The 17,990-nt window shown below is 37.5% G+C and overlaps 1 protein-coding gene across 5 annotated transcripts in view; it reads left to right on the forward strand.

The window, feature by feature from the left end:
- LOC134822157 (uncharacterized) overlaps positions 1-17,990 on the forward strand; it is a 29,085-nt gene that overhangs the window by 9,709 nt on the left and 1,386 nt on the right. For 3 of the 5 annotated variants that reach the window (XM_063833083.1, XM_063833091.1, XM_063833075.1), the window contains exons 6-20: positions 3,130-3,246; positions 3,862-3,979; positions 4,092-4,202; positions 4,429-4,577; positions 4,888-5,037; positions 7,730-7,842; positions 12,222-12,359; positions 12,599-12,713; positions 12,848-12,965; positions 13,152-13,281; positions 13,849-14,038; positions 14,265-14,482; positions 14,688-14,835; positions 15,094-15,666; positions 17,708-17,910. In XM_063833083.1, coding sequence (XP_063689153.1) covers positions 3,130-3,246; positions 3,862-3,979; positions 4,092-4,202; positions 4,429-4,577; positions 4,888-5,037; positions 7,730-7,842; positions 12,222-12,359; positions 12,599-12,713; positions 12,848-12,965; positions 13,152-13,281; positions 13,849-14,038; positions 14,265-14,482; positions 14,688-14,835; positions 15,094-15,666; positions 17,708-17,910 — 2,591 coding nt within the window. Of the gene's footprint in view, positions 1-3,129; positions 3,247-3,861; positions 3,980-4,091; positions 4,203-4,428; positions 4,578-4,887; positions 5,038-7,729; positions 7,843-12,221; positions 12,360-12,598; positions 12,714-12,847; positions 12,966-13,151; positions 13,282-13,848; positions 14,039-14,261; positions 14,483-14,687; positions 14,836-15,093; positions 15,667-17,707; positions 17,911-17,990 lie in introns of all 5 variants that reach the window. The other 2 variants (XM_063833066.1, XM_063833096.1) reach the window with 1 other exon arrangement.

Below are 17,990 nucleotides of genomic sequence, written 5' to 3' on the forward strand. Positions count from 1 at the left end.
ATGTTCCGTCAGTACCGCAAAGATTTTAAACGCATAATGAACGAAAAGATGAGACTCAGTGTCGAAGATGATTCTGATTCTGCCCTTATTTCCAAAAAGTTTTGGACACACGTGAAATCAAAGTCTAAGTCGACTAGGATACCTGAAACGGTCCGATACGGTGATCGTTTTAGGAACACAACAGTTGAACAGGCTAACTTATTCAATGAATACTTCTATCAACAATTCTCCTCAAGTAGCTCATATGACATTGACATCGACATGAGCTCCAGTAACAATTTTATGGATTTGAGATTTCACGTGTTGGATGTTTTGTTAATTTTGAAAGGGGTTAAACCGGGTAAAGCCGCAGGTCCAGATGGTATCCATGGCACTGTGTTAAAAATTGTGCGAGCACTCTTGCAAAGCCTCTAACCATGATTTTCAACAGCTCTTTTGTGACTGGATGTGTGCCGGAGGAATGGAAGCTTGCTTCTGTTGTCCCGGTACACAAGAAGGGTGAAAAAGGATCTGTTGAAAATTACAGACCCATCTCACTGACATGCTTAGTTATGAAAGTTTTTGAACGTTGTATTTCGAAAGAGTTGCTCGCAGCTTGTGAAGGGTTAATCGACTGTAGACAACACGGTTTTGTGAATGGGAAGTCTTGCACTACCCAGATGGTCCCATTCACAGAAAACCTTGCACTGGCCCTGAACAATAAGTCAAGATCCGACATTGTTTATTTTGATTTCGCTAAGGCATTTGACAGTGTCTCACATGACTTAATCCTTCGCAAGCTAAAAAATTTATATGGTATTGATGGTCTGATGCTTAGATTTTTAAAGTCGTATCTACAAGACAGACGACAGCAGGTTGTTGTAGGCGGAGCTGTCTCAAGCATGCTTCCCGTGCAATCAGGAGTGCCCCAGGGATCTATTCTGGGACCACTTCTGTTTGTTCTATTCATCAACGACATGTTCTCGTGTGTCTCGGAGGATACAAATGAAGCATTGTATGCAGATGACACCAAAATTTGGAGGGTCATCGAATGCTTTGAAGACCACTATATTCTTCAAGGAGATATAGACAGGTTGTTTGCCTGGTCAATCGATAACAAAATGACTTTTCACCCTTCAAAGTGTAAGGTGTTATCTGTAACTCTGCAAAGAAATGTATTAGACAATCTTCCTTTTAATATTTATTGGTATAATCTTAAATAACGGAGTAGTTCGCTGTTTATTAGTCTCATGATTGAAATACTGATATCTGGATATTATCCGGTTGGAAGAGACAAGGACAAGTGAAACAAGGAAGTTAGGAGTTAGTTTTAATACTTTCAACACTACTATATAACAAATAATTTGAGCCTGAAGATGGCGTTGACGCCGAAAATTTGCCCTTACTCCTAACTTCCTTGTTTCACTTGTCCTTGTCTCTTCCAACCGGATAATATCCAGATATCAGTGGTATAATCTTAATGAAGTCATAATTGATTATGTGGCATCCCATACAGATCTTGGTGTAATAATGAACAACAGGTTTCTGTGGGGTGCACATTGTGATCAATTGATATCTAAAGCAAGCTCGAAGCTTGGGCTCTTAAAGAGAACCTGTCATTTTACCATGAATAAACGCCAAAAGAGGGCTTTCTACCTTACCATTGTAAGATCAATCTTTGAACATTGCTCAGTTATATGGTGTCCTCAGCGATCGACACACATGTCGAAGTTTGAGGCAATCCAGAAAAGAGCGATCAAATGGATCAATGGACAACAGTTTGATCATTATAGTGATATTGTATTTTATGAGAAGCAGAAGGAGCTTAAAATTCTACCCATTAGATCTAAGTTCATCCATAATTCAATTACGCTCTTCTATAAAATAGTAAATGATTTGGTAAGTATATCTCTACCTGAATATATTACTGTTGTTGAAGCTGGAACAATGAGGTACACAAGGAGCACGGCATCAGTCATTGAAGGACTTGACACCAGCACATATACCTGCTCTATTGTACCAAACTGCGATAGTTTCAGAAACAGCTTCTTTTATAGAACAATGCCTCTGTGGAATGCACTGCCAGCCTATGTTAGACAGACTGAGAAAATTTCTATTTTCAAAACAAAGCTAACTGAATTTCTCTGGTCTTCTGACGTATGCTGGCCTGATTAGACGGCCCATCATGGAATATTATTATATATATATTTTACTTTATGAATGTCATACTCTCTATAATTTGCCCCTCGCACCTGCAGTAGAACGCGCCGTTTTTTCTCTTATGAAACAACCCGAAACAAGCGCGTCACGCAGTACGTGAGTGGCTAGATTATAGATTGTTTTATTATAATATTATTTAATTATGTTATTTTGTTGTTATGTCGTGTAAGTTTGTGGAGTAGTAGCAAGAAGGTATCGTATACATTTAAATTTGTTCTCTTGATTATTTATTAATGATTTTATGTAGGGTCGGCACCAATGTTATTATGGTCTTACCACCGTGTTTTGGTTCAGCCGAAATAAATTTTACCTTGATGTTTTTACATATTGTTTCTCACTCCAGCTGAGTCTGGTAGTGTTGAGTATCATGAATATTTTTCTAGCTCTCTTTTTCCATGTTTTTGCTTCACAGGAGATATTGTGGTCTTTTTATTGAATATAACTGTAATACATTGATGTAAAGTTTATTTGAATTTTGAAATAAAAAAAAAAATGTGGTGTTTAAACCTTGTTGATGTGTTATGTGGTGTTTAAACCTTGTTGATGTGTTATGTGGTGTTTAAACCTTGTTGATGTGTTATGTGGTGTTTAAACCTTGTTGATGTGTTATGTGGTGTTTAAACCTTGTTGATGTGTTATGTGGTGTTTAAACCTTGTTGATGTGTTATGTGGTGTTTAAACCTTGTTGATGTGTTATGTGGTGTTTAAACCTTGTTCATGTGTTATGTGGTGTTTAAACCTTGTTGATGTGTTATGTGGTGTTTAAACCTTGTTAAAGTACAGCCATGCTGATTCTGACACAGGTTGGTTATTTCGTTATGAATTCATGAATTGAAAGATTAAAGATGATGAATTTGAAAGCTACATCTAACGATTAGTTAATGATCATACTGAAAGTAGCGGTCAAACTCAGTTCAAATAAACCTTCAGCTCTTGATTTGGAATCAGTTCTAATTGAGACTACTGCGACCTCCCAGACACCAGCACTCCAGACTTTTGACCACACTTCTGACCCCACTTCTGACCCCACTGAGGTCCCTCTCACAAGTGAGTATACAGTAAATTAGAAAGTTATCATGTTCTAAGTTATCATGTTTGATGTTTCTAAGGACATTGAAAATACTAATAATCCTAGGAATCGGTGTGTCAGGTAATGGAAATATTTACTTCTAGGAACTTGGAACAAGAACGGGTCATAGCACATACAAGGCCCCCGACCGACCTCCGTCCTCCGACCTACCTCCGACCGACCTCCGACCGACCTCCGACCGACCTCCGACCGACCTCCGACCGACTTCCGAGTGATTTCCGAGTGACCTCCGACCGGCGCCCGACCGGCGCCCGACCGGCGCCCGATCGACCCCCGACCAACCTCCGACCAACCTTCAACCAACCTCCGACCAACCTCCGACCGGCGTTCACCTACCGCCGACCGGCGCCCGACTGACCTCCGACCGACCTCCGACCGACCAGCCTTGTCTGTGCTATGACCCTATTTCGTTTCTGATGTTTGACAAAAGCTTCCGCACTCAAATTACTACTACTAGATGTGTGTGTAATCCTGTTTATCCTGTTTTTGTGAATTGCAGAGGTTACTTATATACTTTGAACACCATTACTTAATATGTAGAAATAATATAATCGTAAAATTCCGTCTTACAGGTGGCCACATATTTAACGCCCAAAAGAATATTGATTACGAACTGAACAAGCCATTAGAAGTTGGAGACACTGTTAGAGCTTGGGGCGTCTACAAAGATCACACCACATCCAAATTCAGGTGAAAATAAAGCCACAGTTTGTATAAACAGGTCCACTCTAGGAGTTGCAATAATCGAACTTTCCCATAACCAGTTATCTGAAAGTTCTAATCCATGTTTCTGTCTTTTTAGTGTGAACATCATGGGACCAAACTCAGTGTACCTTCTTCATGTTGACTTTAGACCTTTTAACAATGTGGTAGTTCTGAACAACTATGTGGAGGGATGGAAAACTGAGGTCAGGTGGGTCTATTGCTAATTCATTGTATTTTATCATTTCAACACTTCAAGATGATAGAGTAAAGACTAAAGATGTGTACAAAATGTTTAAATTGTGTCATGGATATATCAAATATAACGCTTCCAGAATATTTCGTTAAGCTTGTTCCCGATGATAACCACTTTGACCAATGAAAGGCAAAGTTTGGAAGTCTAGGAAAAAGTTGTTGTAATGCATTTCATGTATCAGGCCGGGGTTTAGCAAGTACAACTTTGCTGCAGAGAAGATGTTTGAAGTAAGGATTGAAGTACACGAGGAAGGGTATAGGATCTTTTTCAACGGGAATGAGTTGAGCAGTAGGTTCCCTCACCGAGTAGATCCCAGCACTGCCACGCTAGGTGGGTTAAAGTTTTGGTGAATTTAGTGAGAACCAAGTTGCCTTACAGCTGTGGTGAATTTAGTGAGAACCAAGTTGACTTACAGCTGTGGTAAATTTAGTTTTATATTGACGAGCAACATGTCGATATTTGTTATAATAAAATCTAGCACAGAAACTATTATGCAGCTGTTAACATTATTTTACCACTAGTACCACACACAAAAACGGTATTAATGAACCTAATATGGTGCATTTTTCAACATTTATCTAAAATTTCGATAGTAATTTTGCAATTTCATTAATGATAATCACTTAAACAATAACTTCAGTTACACTACACGGAGGGAGTAACGGATTCAAATGGACGGCTCTGAGACTTCCATCTCCACAGCTACCAGGACAAGGTGTTCCTTACGCTACGTTCACTGGAGACAGGAACTATCTTGATACACCCCTGGTGATAGGAGATACCATTACTGGTCAGTGCGCGGCACCTGGCTAACATGACCCTAAAATAGTATTACTCATTAAGTAATCAATATTATATACTTAAAAGTCGATAATCCGACTCTTCAAAATTATAACTTAATTTGTATAAACTATTTGACCAAAACCCATAATCATGGGTAGAGTGTACCGCTGCCAGTGTCTCTCTTTTCCAAAGAAAAGGAAATGATATTAATTTGAATAACCGTCCGCAAATGCAAATTGGTACCGAGAATGAAATCGGTCGCTCGCTTTTTCCATTCGATCACGGCTTACGAATTGTAATAAAGCTTATTGAATGGAAAAAGCAAGCGACCGATTTCATTCTCGGTACCAATTTGCATTTGCGGACGGTTATTCAAATTAATATCATTTCCTTTTCTTTGGAAAAGAGAGACACTGGCAGCGGTACACTCTACCCATGATTATGGGTTTTGGTCAAATATCATCTCTTTTTGATTATAATTATGTCAGGATAATTTACAAAGCCGAAATGTAAACTCATAACTTCATTATTATTTATATTAATAATTAGGAGGTAATTTCATCGATTTCGAAATTTTACCTGACTGGATATGGCACTTTTTACTCATTCAAGTTAGCATTAAATTCATATATAATGCCATTTAAATATCGTGGGAAAGCAGAATTTATTCGAAATCACGAATGAGCAAAATTCTCACCTTTCACACGTGCAAACTTTGAGCGGACGTTGCGTGCGCATACAATATTGAATCACCGTAAATTTTTGCATAGAAGTATTTAATATATAGTTTAATAAGCATGCAAAGTTTCAGAAGATTTGATATAGAACTTGGATCACAACGGGACTCCAAAGTTGATAAAAATGGTGAAAACAGCAATTTTCAGTAATTTTAGCAATTTTCTATCAATTTGGGCGTGTCCCCTCGTGTGCAACTTTTCGATTTTCAACTTTAAAACTAGCCTATAACACAATTTGGACCTTTAAAAAGCAAAATTGAGCTCCACAACCCAAGGGATGGCCCAACACCAGAGAATACTAATTCACAACTTTTGTGTTTTTATAAAATTATTCTTCAAAAAAGCACTTACTTCAATAGCAAATATCTTTATGAAGGAGCAAAGTAAGAAACTTTTCCGGTAGATTTTCAGAATTCTTAAACAATCATCTAAGGTAAAAATGTCCTCAGATTTTGAATAAAATTACTCCTTAATGGTTTAAAATCGATTTGAAAAGTTATTACTTTGTCAAAAATCAAGTTTTAAAAACACTTAATTTGATGACGTCATCAAGTGATGATGATGAAGATAAATTATTTTTTGATATAATGTAAACTAAAGTATAAACAATTATCTTTAAAACCTGTGGTTCGAAATGACTGTATCTTTTATACTTTTGAATCTACGGACACTTAAATGTAGGCTATAATTGACTGCAAAAGCGTCTATATATATATATATATATATATCGTGAAGTATATATATATACTTCACGACAATCTGTTGTAAAACAGGGGTTCCAGAAAACCCACTTCCCGATACTCCTGAAACGTGAAATTTTTTTTACAGTCGATTTGGACAAGGTCAAGACGCCCTGCAAAGTTTCAGATCTCTAACTCAATTTTAACATGGTTTTTAAGGCACCTGAATATGGCGATTTTGGGTTTTTTACCTAATTTCGTATAACATGCTGGCGCGTATTTTGCGCAAATTTCTTAAAAACCTCCACATAACTATTTCTTATTCCTGTCATCTTTAACATTGAATTAGAATGTTTTGAACTTAAATATACCTGCTGAACTACTTTCGATGAGTCTTAATGCCTGGAAAACAATAAAGGGGATATACTAATATAGGTAGGCGGTGCACGATAAAAAATAAACTTGCTCGGATTTTCAAAATTTTTGTACCATCGTTTTCTAGAGACTGTGAGAATTTTCACAGTACCAAATTTATCATACCTTTTTGGAATGATCAGTGAGTTTTGCCTAGGTGCCATATTTGATGGTGCGCGGCTTTTGGAGCAAAATTAGGTGTAAAAGTTGATTCACGATGTCAATCCTTCGCAGCTCGGTGAGGCACAGTGGTGCATCTCGCCGATCTACCGAAGGCGGTTGCGAGAAGCATTATTTGATGCGCGCGCGACCCAGTAGTGCATCGCGCTACAAGTGTAAAAGTCGCGTAATTTGACGAAATTCGTTGATTTTTGTCGTATTATTCTGTCATATCTTCGGTTCCTGAACATGAATCATGCTGAAAATTTGTCAGAACCTTCCAATCATACTTAACTACCGAACCTAATTTAGTTGGGAGAGATTGGCCTTGACTAAGAGGTCTAAAAATGACAAAATAGGTATAAATTCGTTGATAACTCAAATTCTGAGCATCGAAATTGCTCAAACTAAATTAGGTTCAGTAGAACATAAGTGTTTACGCGTAAGCTGACCAAATTTCAACAAAATTGTTATATGGGAAGTATTATAACTTTTCGATTGTTTCCAAAATAATGTGCTGGCCGAAATAAGAGCTAAAAACCATTCAATGGTCAGCGCGCGCGTCTTATTGTCGATGGCGCACTGCCTAATATAGGGGGTAAATAGTATTGTGAATATAAGGGCGACGGTAATGCTTGCCAGCATTGTGATAAACGGACAAATGAAAATGAGCATATTATTTTAGAAATACTGATCTTTCATCTTTCAGCATGGGGTATTTATGCAACTGGTTCCTCTAAATTCAATGTAAACTTAATGATGGAAAACGGACAGGATTTCATGATTCATGTTGATTTCAGACCACCTCCCAGTGAAAACAAAGTACGTATTATCTTTGATTCACGATGTCAATCCTTCGCAGCTCGGTGAGGCACAGTGGTGCATCTCGCCGATCTACCGAAGAGAGAAGCATTATTTGATGCGCGCGCGACCCAGTAGTGCATCGCGCTACAAGTATTATCTAAAATAGGATATTTTAATCGGTAACCATGGTAACGGTGGCGTAACACGAACAGTGGCGTAACACGAACAGTGGCGTAACACGAACCCTCTGATAACTTATCCATATTATGAGTCAGACCAGCAATTTTTATTTACAATCCATTCGAATTCATATTCTAGGTCTATTAGTACAGTCAAATCCGTCCTTATTTAAGCCTTTGTCGGACAAAATTCGCAACAAAGCGATTTTAACGGGATATGGTCGGGACAGGTCCCAGGAATCATTCCAGAAAATTCCCAAAAAATCTGACTTGAGCAAAATCCACAATTACCACTTTTTTACCACCTTTTTACCACTTTGGTTTTCCGCAAATAAGTCACGTTCTGAATATCCTAGAAGATTCTAGTTTAAAGCAGTGTGTTTAGAAAACAAAGGAGAACAACTTTTTCTCGGACAACTTTTTCAAAAATAAATTATTTAATTAATTAATTAAATAATTAGTAAATTTTCAAATATTTCAAAAATATATTTTGATACAAAATGTTCACAATTGCATTACACGTACAATGAACTAATTTTTATAAAACTTTTGAAAATTTTCACTTTCAATATTTTGGACTTGTAAAATTTTCGAAATTTGTAAAGAATAACCACTAGTTACCACTTTTTACCACATTGGATCTCCGCTAATAAAACGACTTCTGAATGTCGTAGAAGGTTCTAGATTGAACCGATGTGTTCAAAACATAAGAGAGAACAACTTTTATCCGCCAACCTTTAGATTAGATAATTAATTAATTAATTAATTAGATAATAAGTAAATTTTTTAAAATTTCAAAAATATAATTTCTACCAAAAATCTTTGCCGTGACGTAAAATGAATTTACAGTTACTTGAATGATAGAACAAACACCGTCACATAGATTAGATAACAGATAAAAAGAGATCCAGATAAATTGAATAAACGGTCGAATATCCAAATTTGTACGATGCTATAGCTAATAACTATTTACACAATATATCTATCGACTTAGTATTGTGCTTAACTAGATTGTTGAACTGGTTTGTTTAAACAAGAGAACTGAATCCTGCGATCTTATCTCTGATTGTCAGTTTATCGTTTGGAAGTGTAAGCTTCAGCTTTTGCTTTATGTTGACTTCTATTCGTAAAAAAGTTGAATCTGCCAAGAATCGAGGACTGACATCACTCGAAATAGTTGACATTTTGAAAACAGAAGAACACATCGTGTGCCTGATACTATACGCGTGCAGATTCTTTGTAAGTAACTGTCAACTAATATACAATAATAGTAATATGTTCTTACCGTTTTACTTTTAAGTTTGATGTCAGCGGAGAGCGCGACTAGAGGCATTCTTAACCAATACAATGTTTTAATTTACCAGGCAAATGAGGAGTTAATTCCGATGAATAGCTTTAAGAAGGCGAATGATCGACAAAGTACATTTGTATGGAATGAAATATGGAAAGGGTTGTTGTCCCCAGGTACTATTTTAACTAATTATCTTTTAGTAAGTGCACTAACTTTTAAACTATGCCCAGCAAGTTTGAAACGGATGGTTACAGTCCTATTCATTATCCTGAGGCCTCTCATACTCTGTATAAATAAACAAACCATCGTAACACAGGTTGGATCAACAACCCCTGGTGACTAAACGAAATTAAACGGAAGTACAACGGCCTGACCGATTACGCTCAGAGTGACGTCTATTGTGTGTTATTGCAAACAGTGACCATAGACCAGTTCCAAAGATTCTTATCGGCCAATGAAGATGAGTCCGTTGTAACTGAGGCAGAACCATCTTTAGTTCACGAACACAGTTTAAACATATGTCCATTCTGTAACCTAGAGATCGCACCAAATGATAAATCCTCAAGTCGGGTTACAGGCAGGGTAAGTTATTGTGTGGGGGGAGGGGGGAGGTGGTATAGTACACATACGTTAGGCATTTTTACCCTACGTCTTGGGGCGATTCGGAATGTCCAAAAATACACTGATTTAGATTAATTTCATACCCAAAGGGCCTTTAGTAGGAGTGCATACGTTAGGGTATTGTTTCTCCGTAGCTTAGTGCACTGGATTATCACTATAGGGATCGTGCAGACAGCCCAATTACGGTATCGTAGCACCCTGTCGCATGATTAGCGATTAGGTAATCATTGATTACCCAATCAATTTCGCAAACGAGATAAACAAATTGCTTGATGACTTCGTCATTTTCAGTCTGTTTCGCGCCATCTTTTCAGAATTCAGATCATATTCCGAATGGAATGGCCTATTGCAATTTGCAATGTGCAGTTTACAGCATGTTCGCAAACACGATTATGTTGATTACAAGACTCAACGTATGTGTATTAACTCACGGCACCACCACTCCCCCTAAACTTGGAGGATATTTTGATTTTTAAATGTTATTTAACGACCACGTTGCTGCTATAATACCGATTTGAAACATTACTTATCCAGGGGATTGCAGCAGTATTGTTGCACTTACCAAGTGACACAGATTTCAAAGTTGGTGACTATCTACAGTCTACACGCGAAGTGCAGAAAAAATATGACACGTCGATCCCCAACTAAACCTGCATTGGAGCGTGCTGTAGTAACGAGAGAGGTATAGACCGATTTTAAATGGCTTCATAAGATACATACTTCTATATTATAATAGTACAAAATATCGCGATGGATTGAAACTTAGTTTCAGGAAATACTTCATGAGCTGAAGTTGGTAAGGATCGGCTATTCAGAACTATCGCATCTATCGATGAAAGTGTGATAGATGCTTTTTATTCGGCAAATTCTACACCAGCTACCATAAAGCATGTCGGAGAACTTTTGATGCTGCAGCTGATTTCATAAAAATCGAGATCACTAGATGAAGCCAGACTTTCAGTTCTTGAACAGAAGTCGCAATCTTCAACAGCAGACATCAAGTGCAAACAGCTCCCGCCAACATCTGGGGCAGTTGAACAACATTCTTATCGTGTTTACCATCAGCTGTAGGCGTGGGATGAGAATGACCTAGATCCGATAAGCTGGGGATGGAAGATGAACAATGGAGCACATGTACCAGTGACCACTCTTATGAGTACAGCTCCGAAAAAGCTCATTCAAAACATCAGTTGCAACTGTTTAAAGTCAGGTTGTGGCAATGCTTGTTCATGCAGAAAAGCAGGAATAAATTGTGGATCAACCTGCCTCAAATGTCAGGACAATTGCACCAATGTGCCAGCTGAGGACTCATAAGTATCTAGTATATAATATATATGGTAATATAAAGTGCTGCTTCGATTTCCCAATCAATTTAATGAAAAATTGTTAATTATTCGTGTTATGCAATTTTAAAATATTGTGATCGAAAATAATTTTTATAATTTTTGAATATTTGTTAAATAATTGATTAACTGATTAATTAATTATCTAATCCAAAGGTTGGCGAATAAAAGTTGTTCTCTCTTATGTTATAAACACATCGGTTCAATCTAGAACCTTCTACGACATTCAGAAGTCGTTTTATTAGCGGAGATCCAATGTGGTAAAAAGTGGTAACTAGTGGTTATTCTTTACAAATTTCGAAAATTTTACAAGTCCAAAATATTGAAAGTGAAAATTTTCAAAAGTTTTATAAAAATTAGTTCATTGTACGTGTAATGCAATTGTGAACATTTTGTATCAAAATATATTTTTGAAATATTTGAAAATTTACTTATTATTTAATTAATTAATTAAATAATTTATTTTTGAAAAAGTTGTCCGAGAAAAAGTTGTTCTCCTTTGTTTTCTAAACACACTGCTTTAAACTAGAATCTTCTAGGATATTCAGAACGTGACTTATTTGCGGAAAACCAAAGTGGTAAAAAGGTGGTAAAAAAGTGGTAATTGTGGATTTTGCTCAAGTCAGATTTTTTGGGAATTTTCTGGAATAATTCCTGGGACCTGTCCCGACCATATCCCGTTAAAATCGCTTTGTTGCGAATTTTGTCCGACAAAAAGACGGATTTGACTGTAGTACTATATAAGAATCACAGAATTATTTATAAGTCTCATTTATACGGCCAATTTCACTGCTGTAACCATAGCATGTGTAAACAATAAATTGTATTAGTTCCCTTTATTTGAATGCCACCGACATTTATCACACAACATTATTTTTTCTATTTATCCAAAAGCCTCTGATAAGTGTAAGTTAAGTTTCAAAATTAAGGATATTTAATGAAACACTAATACTAACTCCAAAGGTTGTGCTAAACTCAAGGACACAAAGCGGGTGGCAAACTGAGTTAAGGACTTCACTGCCTGCCTTTGAAAACGGGAAAGCATTTAAAGTTGATATCAAATGTTTGGATGGAGAATTTGAGATCTATCATTGTGGCAATGTTAGTATTATCCTTATATGGACATAACGCGTGAGGTCTACACTTAGTAACTAAGCCTTTCACTAGCTTCAAGCATAGACCTTTAATCAGCTTTGATCTCTTTACTTTCATTTAAAATTATTGCAAAAGTTTCCTCTCAGCGCACCTCTAATATAAGCCAGAGTTGAAAAGTACGTGAGATAATTTTTTAAATACGCCGTATTTTGCGTATTTTTGCTTATATTATAAGCTCATCTCAGGTACTTGGATCAAGGTTCCCTTATCGAGACGGCTTTGCTCTCGAAGAAGTCGAGTTCATCTGGTTACTTGGAGGAAATCAAGGCATGGTTTGGACGGATTTGGCTGTGACTCAACGTAATATTCCTTTTTAACATAAGATTGCGTTTTGTGGAACAATTGCTTAATCAAATTATGTAGGATACGAGATGGTTAAAATTGTCTCTGATATCTAATTTCCATTGACGTTTCCCAACAATACACTTACACAGCAAGAATTGCTAAAGATACAGAACTAAAGATGGTGGCTGCAACTCAGAGCAGCATCGGCTGGAATGGAGTTCCAACAAGAGCCATTGATGGATATACTGATGGAAACTTCTGGGCTCGGTAAGTTGACATCGTCTACTCGTCTAGATTCTAGATTGGTAGGTAATACTGATAAATAAATTTTTAGCACTTGAACTGTTAATAAACAATAAAAGTTGACAAAAAACGGATGTATTATATTCTATGCACAGTGGGAACTTGATGATAAAAATGGCTTGGAGTTTGAGATAACTGCCAATATTTCAGCTCCTGCATGCACTCTGAAGGGTTTAAAAACAACTGGTGGATGGCAACTCTGGCTGAGAATTCCGCTGTTAGCAAAGTTGTTATCCACAACAGGGTGGATTGTTGTTCCGAGAGGATTAATGGAGCTAAGGTTAGCACGCCTAAAAACATGAATTATCAGGAGATATTGTCCAATCAGAGCACAGTGGTTACACCACGTGACACAAACCAACCAATCAGAGCACAGTGGTTACACCACGTGACACAACCTAACCAATCAGAACACAGTATTTACACCACGTGACACAAACTAACCAATCAGAGCACAGTGTTTACACCACGTGACACAAACTAACCAATCAGAGCACAGTGGTTACACCACGTGACACAAACTAACCAATCAGAGCACAGTATTTACACCATGTGACACAAACTAACCAATCAGAACACAGTATTTACACCACGTGACACAAACTCACCAATCAGAGCACAGTATTTACACCACGTGACACAAACTAACCGATCAGAGCACAGTGGTTACACCACGTGACACAACCTAACCAATCAGAGCACAGTACCTAAAACATGAATTATTCAGAAGTTCAGAGATGTTGTCTATAAAACCTCCGCAAATCTCAACATTTAACTAGTTTATATTATTAAGGTATTATAGTATTATAATATTAAGGTATTGTAGTATTATCTCACTCCCATCAAGATTTACGTGGGCGAAGTGTTTTGTGGAGAGGTTCATTACAAAGCCGGTGTGGTTATATACGAGGTGCAATGTGGTGGAACAGTGGGAGGAAGTGTTAAGATAGTACAGAATGACCAGTATCTGACGTTATGTGAGGTGCAGGTATTTGGAGCACCTTCTCAACACATCCCCCTCACTAACATTGCTACAGGTCTGTAACATGAACATTGATAGATAATACATTTGTTAATTGATTGAAATGTTAAATTGTATTAAGTTCATAATTTTCAGATTTATCATTCTGTAGTTAGAATTATTTCATATTTGATATTTGACGTGAACATTAAGGCGCCACAGTATGAGCATTATTAAAGTCACTATTGTGGCGGTACATTAGAACTAGACATATGCAGAGAGCTGAACAAATAATTAAGCAGGATCTCCGTCCTGGCAGAGTAGTGAAGGATGGTCTGGTGAAGCTAGCAGAGGTACAGATGGACGCACCAACGGGGACTACTGGGACGGATCCTGCACCCACAGCGCGTCAACCTCCTCTAACAAGTGGACCGTTACTCTCACTGCCGAGTACAGGGTTAACAGGGTCGTTATTCACAACAGGGTGGATTGCTGTGCTGACAGGATTCAGGGTGTACAGGTTGGCATTTTGTTATTTACAACATATCAAACTTTTAAAATAAAAAAATAGAAAAGTTGGAGGGCACTAAATAACGGTTAGACTGTGAGTGCTGACTAAAGACCGTTAGGCGGTCGCGCGCTACTGCAAGCGAGAGGGCTCTGGTGAGTGCTGACTCCGACTATGATATCTTGACGCTTCAAAATCTAGATGACATATTTTATAGGTATTTGTGGACAATCGTCTTTGTGGAACAGTTGACTACGTGGCTGGGAAGAACGTGTTTGTGGTGGATTGTGCTGATCTGATAGGCAGTGAGGTCAGGGTAACTCAGGACCAAAACTATTTGACCCTTTGTGAGGTAGAGGTTTTAGGTGAGTCACAACAGTGAAAAACATTGCGATTTCGGCTCAGTCTACTAGCTTATGTAAAACTACATATGATTAATGATACATATGATAGAAGTCAACTATAATAATTGATACTCAATATATAAACTGGATTGGTCCTATATAAATTAACACATTGGATATGATGATAATCTCACCTCCCCCTTTGGCTTTATGGGCGATAATTTAGGTGACAGTTTCTAGTAAATTATAATTTCTAGTGAAATTACTTTTGTCTCATAGGCGCTGCCACGAGCCAGGTGATAACAAGTGCTAGTTCAGAGCCAGGAGTGGTGACGAGGAGGATAACATCAGGGGAGGGCACACCCACCCAGTCTACTACCTCTCCAACTGAAGAAGTTACTGAAGTAATCGAAACTACACTTACAGTAGAAATTACCAGCAAGCCAACCGACGAATTAACTGATAGTTCTACTGAAGAAGTTACTGAAGCAGTTACTGAAGAAGTTACTGAAGAAGTTACTGAAGAAGTTACTGAAGAAGTTACTGAAGAAGTTACTGAAGAAGTTACTGAAGAAGTTACTGAAGAAGTTACTGAAGAAGTTACTGAAGAAGTTACTGAAGAAGTTACTGAAGAAGTTACTGATGAAGTTACTAATGAAGTTACTGAAGAAGTAACTAGCGCGAGCATGACAACAGTGCGTGATATAACAGAAGATTACACAATAGTGGGACCCACTGATTCACTGTTGTGCAAGGAAGACGAGTTTATTTGCCCAGAGAGGTGCATATCTACATCCTGGAGATGTGATGGAGATATAGACTGTCTCAATGGAGAAGATGAGGAAAATTGTGGTAAGAATTAGTCATTAACCCAGTCTGGCCAAGGTCAAAAAGAAATCGTGGCAAGTGCCAAGTACGGAATCACGATTTTTCCCATTCTCCGCGACAAATCGCGATTTCCTCAGATCCTTGCGACAAATCGCTATTTTTTCAGTTCTCCGCGACAAATTGCGCATTTTTCTTTAAATATGAGGACCAAATTTGCCAATTCTCCTTTCAATCCGAGGGCCAAATATTACGTTCTTTATAATTATATGGAACCAATCACATCCACAGCCTTCTGAATGTAGGTACGGACTTGAGAAGACCGAAAAATATTTTTTGCTCATCAGGGTAGCATGAAACATGAACAAAAGTAGTTTCTGATCCAGAACAACTTTGAAAAAATTTCGACTTATACAATTTTCGGTCCGAGTCATTCTCGATAGGTACTTCGATGGTAGAGCTCCCGCTTCCGAGCTCGTATTGCAACTAGGGGAGGCCGGGAGGTCTGCCTCCCAAGATCGTATTACATGGGGGAAGCCTCGAGTCCAAAATCGTATATCGAGGAGATCTGAGATACGCGTGTACATTTTGACTGTCCATTGTTAATGGACAAGGAAAGTGCCTCAATATGTAACTGTAAGTTACTCTTCTAGTCCATTTTGCAGAAAATTATTTCTATATATACATAACTCTTATAATAATTCTTACATAATAATTATAATAATTTTTTATTATCACTAGAATCCGCACAGACTTAATATGTGTACACACAAACAAACTAGCAAGTCATTACCCTACGAACCAGTCTACCCCTAATTCAGGAGTGTCCGCTTATACTCGGACGATAAGCCCTCGGTCCCCACAAAAGATAATCTATAGACTAGTAGTACAATTTGTGAAAAGGAACTCATGGTCAGTCGATAAAACACACGAAAAGCAGTGTGCTCCTTACCCCTTAGTCTCTAGCTTTGTTATCAAAACACGTGATTCCACCACGTGATGTTATCTCATTGTAAACTGGGTTTATTCGTTTAATTACGTGTAGTATGGTAAAGTATTAACACAAGTTAACTAATAATATTATGTGTATAGTATGAGTACAGATTCGAAGTGGAACATCGAGTTCCGTTCTGGCAAGCTAGGAGGAACCTTTGAGATCGTCTGGAAGGGCTGATCTAAAAGCAAGCTCTGCTCAGTATTTATAACTAATCCAACTAGACTAACGAGCTAGTTAACGAATATATGACATCTAACTTTGCTCTGCAATTACATTATCTTTCGCCGCGATTTTCGAGATGTTCGCCGCAATTTTGCCTATTTTGGCATGTCGCGGCGCCGCGATTTTTGACCTAAATAATCGCGATTTTCTTTTGTCATTGTCTGGCCAATTACATGCTGATACTCTAAACTACTTTATCATCAGTATTTGTACATTCGACATAATTAGATACATAGAGAACGCCAATACACTAAACAAGATTTAAATAAATTCAGTTATTTTGTTTACTGTGATTGCTTTCGTAAACCAGGGAATCAAAAAATTATAGTATCAATAATACCGAACGTTGTTAATACAACATTCACGCAGGAAATAGTTGTTAATACAACATTCATGCAGGAAATAGTTGTTAATACAACATTCACGCAGGAAATAGTTGTTAATACAACATTCATGCAGGAAATAGTTGTTAATACAACATTCATGCAGGAAATAGTTGTTAATACAACATTCACGCAGGAAATAGTTGTTAATACAACATTCATGCAGGAAATAGTTGTTAATACAACATTCACGCAGGAAATAGTTGTTAATACAACATTCACGCAGGAAATAGTTGTTAATACAACATTCACGCAGGAAATAGTTGTTAATACAACATTCACGCAGGAAATAGTTGTTAATACAACATTCACGCAGGAAATAGTTGTTAATACAACATTCACGCAGGAAATAGTTGTTAATACAACATTCACGCAGGAAATAGTTGTTAATACAACATTCACGCAGGAAATAGTTGTTAATACAACATTCACGCAGGAAATATTTGTTAATACAACATTCACGCAGGAAATAGTTGTAAAGAAAACCAATGCAGAGTTTCATCAGAAGACCCTTTTTTGGAAATGGGTCAAAAGTTGATAGCAAAGAATAAAGAAACTACTTTGGTTGTGGAGAAAACTGGAAGATTTGTTCTCTACTGCGAAAACAAAAAATTGATTTGGGAGTCCGGTACCGGAGGAGCATCCGTAGTGTCCGGTCTGATCATCCAGGTGAGTAGTTTTAAATTAATTAAAAGATGTGACGGAAATCCAAGACCTACATAGTCCAACTGTCTCCATTATCATTCATA

This window comes from Bolinopsis microptera, chromosome 1 (assembly GCF_026151205.1).
Source record: "Bolinopsis microptera isolate Bmic1 chromosome 1, MBARI_Bmic_1.0, whole genome shotgun sequence".
NCBI lineage: Eukaryota > Metazoa > Ctenophora > Tentaculata > Lobata > Bolinopsidae > Bolinopsis > Bolinopsis microptera.